We start from the raw sequence: 5,441 nt of genomic DNA on the forward strand, positions 1-5,441 counted from the left end.
AAAAAAAAAAAAAAGAAACCACCCTAATTAAAGCATTCATGTGTTTGGCCTAACACCAGTCTCTTTTTGATGCCCATTCCTGAATCATTATAGGTAGCTAAACATGATTAGGTAGGCAATTTGTGTTATTGTATCATTTTTTAAAATTTACTGTTGAATTTTCCTTATGTCCATGTCTTACCCTTGGGCTGAAATAGTTGTAAAGTTACATGTCTTTGTGCTGGAATAACGAAGTGCCACAGACTGGATAATTTTTGAAGAACAGAAATTTATTTATTTTATTTTTTGAGATGGGGTCTTACTCTGTTGCCCAGGCTGAAATGCAATGACACAATCATGGCTAACTGCAGCCTTGACCTCCTGGGCTCAAGTGATCCTCCTGCCTCAGCCTCCCAAAGTTTTGGGATTACAGGCATGAGCCACTGTACCTTGCCATAAATTTATTTCTTATAGTCCTGGAGGCTGGGAATTCCAAGATCAAACACTGGCATAATTGGTGTCTGGTGAAGGTTTCTCCCTGCTTCCAAGATGGTGCCTTCTTGGTGCATCCTTCAGAGGGAAGAGCTGTGCTCTCACATGGGAGAAGAAATGGAAGGGCAAGAGAGCACTCTCTTCATTCTCAAGTCCTTTTAAAAAGGTGTTATCTCATCCATGAGGGCTGAGCCCTCCTGACTTTATCACCTCCCAAAAGCTACACTTCTTAATACTGTTCTATTAAGGATTAAGTTTCAAGATGAATTTTGAAAGGACCATCATTCAAATCATAGTGCTATGTGATATTAACATCTTAATCTTTGTACTGAAAATACTCAATCTTTGTACTGATAATTCTTGGTATACAATAATTATATTATTACTAATAGTATTTCAAAGTATTAGATTAGGGGAAATAAAATAAGTTCTCTATAATTCAGTGTTATAATTATCTCTTAATTGTTTATGTAGCCCACTTGACTCTAAATTCTGAAAGTGCAGGTGCCATGTCTGTCTTTATCAACACTGTTACCCGACCTGTCATTTGTAGGTTGTCAATAGATATTTGTTGAATGAGAATATCTAGTTTTCTTTGTATATAGCATAAATATAATCGATATGTGTATAATAATAATTACACACATATCAATTTATTATTTTGTAATGTATTATTTTGTAAAAATAAATAGATACAAAACTCTGAAGTTTCTAAAAATAATTATGTTTTGTAATGAGAGTTAGGAACATTTTATTGTATTTTGCTTCTTAAAAAATCAGCAATCTATATAAAGATTACATATTAAGATATCCAAAATATTTGATTAGTTAGAATGTCTTTCTTCTTGACCATATAAATGGGAAATAAATTATTTTATAAAGAGTTTTATTTTATATCTATGTAACACATTATCAATAATTAAAAATCTGTTGAATTTATTTTATACAACATTAGCACTACCAATATATATTTTCTTCTTGCTGCTTATCATGAAATGAGAGAGTTGCTTTTTGACTGTCTTCACAGGAAAGATTTTGGAAAAGTAGTCTGCCCTGAATTAGACTGTGCAAGTCCGAGAAAGTATCTCTTCAAGGACCTGGATGGGAGAGCCCTGGGCCTGCCTCCACCAGTTTCTGTATTTCCTAAAACAGAGGCAGAATGGACTGCATCCTTCTTCAATGCAGGTAAGCTGTATCTGAATGCAATGCCTGTGGTAGAGGCAAGGGTGCTTGTAAAGTAGTTGGTTTTGCTGTGCTCATTGAGAATGAAATGTACTGGTGAATGCCTAAATTCTAGAGTTGAAGTCTGCTAATCTGCTGCCAATACACCTGTGTTACAGGAATGCTAAGTCATTATGTGATCTCACAGCCTTACTGCTGTGCCTTCTGAGATTGCCTGTGTCTGTGTCAAAGGTGCAGATTCTCAATGCCCAGCTCTGTGCACAGCTGGATGGACAATGCTCTCCCAGCTCGGGCACTTGGGCCTGAAGCAGCCATCATGCTCAGTGTTTCACAGTGGTCTGCCATGGAACCAGCTCCTTTGTCTTTGAGCTTACCTTTCTTTTCTTTAGGACTTAAAGTGCTCGTTCAATGGTAGGGCAAATGTCATGTGGTTTGTCTCTCTTTTTCTCCATTTTCCAACGTCCTCCAAACAGGGCTGTGCTCCAAATTTCTTCCTCTTCTTGCTTATGCAAACAAAGCTCCTTTTTCTATCAGTTTTTATGGCTTGACCCCTGGAGAGACCATTGTCTTTTTATTTCCACTAACAAGGTGACTCGGAACTCCCATTTGAGTTCAGCCAGCACCTGCTGCAGTCAAACATAAAGAGGTTTTTCTGTTTTCTCTCTATCTCATTAGTTGATGTTTTTCTAATATATCTTTTTTGATCTCCCTTGTCATTTTTAAGTTATGAATATGTGACTGTCACAAGACTATATCCTGAGACCTTTTCCTGCTTTCGCTAATTTTGCTCCCCAGGACCAAGACTGAAATACTATCAAATGCTGATGACTTCCAATTTATGTCCTCAGCCTAGACTTGGCCCTGAAATTTGGTTTAGTATAGCCAACTGACTTGACTTGGAAAGATAATAGACGTCTCAGACTCAGTATGCCTCAGAAAGATTCTTGGCCTCTGCCGCCATCTACCTGCTTTTTGTCTAGCTGTCCCTACCTCAGTAATTGGTGCCACCATTCATGAGACTGTTTAAGTAAAAAACCTGACAGTCATTCCTTTATTTTTCTGTTTCCTAACCCAAATTCTCAAACTTCTCATTTCCTCCACTACTACCATTCTCATCATTCCCTCTAATACTAGCCACCATCATCTCTCACTAGCCTCATCACTGGTCTTTTTTCTTCTACATTTGTTCTCTCTAGTCTATTCTTTGCATGATGGCCAGAGTGATATTTTTAGCTTTCCAGTAGCTTTCCACCCATTCAGAATGAAGCACTGACTACCAGCCTATTAGTCTTGTAGCCCCTGGTTCGTGCCTGCCCTCCCACCTTCTCTCTTGTGACATGCCTTTTACTTACTCATCCTGACCTCTTATGTTTCCTTTAACATGGTAATCATATCCCTATATCAGGGCCTTTGCACTGTTTTTTTCCTCTCCTGGAATATTTTATTCTCACTTCTTTGGGAGCTAGTTCCCCCTGTTCAAATAAGGTGCCCTCAGAGCAGCCATTCTTGACCACCCTATCTAAAATAATCATGAGATCATTATTCTCTAGCTCTACCATGCTTGCTTTATTTTTTATTAGAGTCCTGTTACCTAACATTATATTATAAATGTAATTGCTTACTTGTTAATGTACTGTTTGTCCTTTTAGAGCACAAACTTCACGAGGGCAGGAATTTTATTTTGCTCACTGATGTGTATTTGGGAGGAAACAAATTTTGGTTGACTGATCAAATGAATGGATTATAGGTAACCAGCCGGAATAGTTTGCTGTTTCACATCATCCAAAAGCATGCAGAATGAACTGAGGCCTTCAGGTCATTGGTTTAAGAATTTATCTGTAATATGAAAGCCTAAAATGCAGATGGTTCTAGGTATCTTTTTACTTGTTTTCACTTTTCTTTCATCTGAACTGCTGCTACAGTACAATATTTGGCATTTGGAGCTGTTTCTACATATAATTCTTTTAATTACCATGAAATTTCATGCTTGAATATTTATACTTCCTAATATTTATTTTATGTTTTACCATATGTTGAAGGCTTATCTCTGCAATAGAGTAACAAGCTGTGGGGACTACAGCATTGGTTTTAAAGTCAGTGCCAAGTGTATGGAAATGCTGAGTAAATGTTCATTTTGATATGTTGATTGCATTTGTTGAATAGAACCAGCAAATACATTTTTGCACAGAAGAATCAAGTTGAGAGACACATTTATATTGAGAAAATATGTGGGTAGCAGTAAAAAGAAAGGAGTGAAAGAAAAAAAGATAAGTGGCTATCCTCCTATTTACCCCTAGATCTACTCAAATAGCTTTCTATCATAAGTTCTCTATTGTTTTAAGAATTATTCTACCATTACAGGTGTTTATGCTATGGGGAAAACATTCAGATATTTTAAAATAAATACCTTTCTAATTGTGAGACTTTTCTGGACTTGTGCTTTTGGCGAGGACCCCATTTCTGAGGAATCCATAAGGGATGTGTGTTCCAGAGTATTTGATGAATATTACATCTTATCCTAACAGAAGGGAATACAGACTGAAGATGGTGTCTTAGTTTGGGTTGTCCTGGAAGTAGACCCTGATACAAGGTTTAGAATCCATGTAGTTTAATGGGGAGTGATCCCATAAAACACCAGTAGGGAAGTGAAGAAGTATAATAGGAAAAGAAATAAAGCCAATGAGGGAAGTGTTGTCAAACTGGTTACCACCATGGAAACTGAAGCTTAAATCTAATGTGGAACTGCAGGAGACCATGGGAACATCACCCCAAATGATCCCAGCCAACCACAGGAAAGCTCATGTATTTATACTTCAAATCCTGGCTCCTCTGTCTTGAGCTTACCTTTCTTTTCTGTCAGGACTTTGGGGGATGCTTTGGGCACATTAACCCTCCAGCCCTTTGGCTTTCTCTGAACACAGGCTAACTGTACTCTTCTTTGTGACCACCAAAAAACTCTCAGAAAGTAAAAAAGAGAGAGAGAAAAATGTTAATACTAAACTTATCAAAAAGAATAAAAAAAGCTTTTTCAGAAGGAAGTCATAGGTTTTTGCAGTAGCATCCTTTAGTATGTGAAGGTAAGTGTCAAAAATACATGGGTGTGGCATCAGAAGCATCTGTTACAAATAGAAACTCTAAAATGTCAGTCGAATTCTTCATGTTTAAATCATAAGAATGTTCTTTTTTGGTGGTTGCTTACCAGGTGGTGTAATACGCTATTTAGGTACAAATATGGTCTTGCTGCTGGTTGCAATGCTAGAGTATTTGATTTTTCTCAGCTCTTTACCATGGCTGTCAAACACGATTCAATGAGGAAAACTCCATGAGTAATATAATATTACACACAATTTACTATCAGTGTGTGGACAAGCATGTGTGTGTATGAGTGGCTGAATGTCTGTATGGAGGTATATATGACTGACTGCCTAAACTCCTGATGTTTTAAAGCTTTATAACATTTTAAATGAGGTTGCTATAGGTACCAACTGCAAGGATTCCCACAGTAGAATCTGCTGTTTACTGCGCTAAAAATACAATCTGTGTCCTCTTGCAATGAAAGAGACAGCATATAGTAAATGGTGCCTTCCGGGTGCTGACAGGATTGCAGTGTTTTTCTTTGACTTCCAAAGTATGAGTAAATCCCTCCTTCCCTAATGCAAATTTCTTTTCGCTTTTAAACCATTTTCTCTTAGCTACTTTCCAGTTCCTGTCCACAATATGGCAGATGAAAAAAAAAAGCACAGATTTAATCTTAGGATAATTAATGACTAATTTGTATTTTTTCTCTT

The 5,441-nt window shown here is 37.2% G+C and overlaps 1 protein-coding gene across 1 annotated transcript in view; it reads left to right on the forward strand.

The window, feature by feature from the left end:
- The window catches only part of PKHD1 (PKHD1 ciliary IPT domain containing fibrocystin/polyductin), a 364,705-nt gene extending 362,746 nt beyond the window's left edge, over positions 1 to 1,959 (forward strand). Inside the window, exons 59-60 of the mRNA XM_037727929.1 lie at positions 1,499 to 1,656; positions 1,769 to 1,959. Of these exons, the coding sequence (XP_037583857.1) occupies positions 1,499 to 1,656; positions 1,769 to 1,959 (349 nt within the window). The remainder of the gene's footprint in view (positions 1 to 1,498; positions 1,657 to 1,768) is intronic.
- Positions 1,960 to 5,441: the final 3,482 nt, after the last annotated feature.

This window comes from Cebus imitator, unplaced genomic scaffold (assembly GCF_001604975.1).
Source record: "Cebus imitator isolate Cc_AM_T3 unplaced genomic scaffold, Cebus_imitator-1.0 Scaffold248, whole genome shotgun sequence".
Taxonomy (NCBI): Eukaryota; Metazoa; Chordata; class Mammalia; order Primates; family Cebidae; genus Cebus; species Cebus imitator.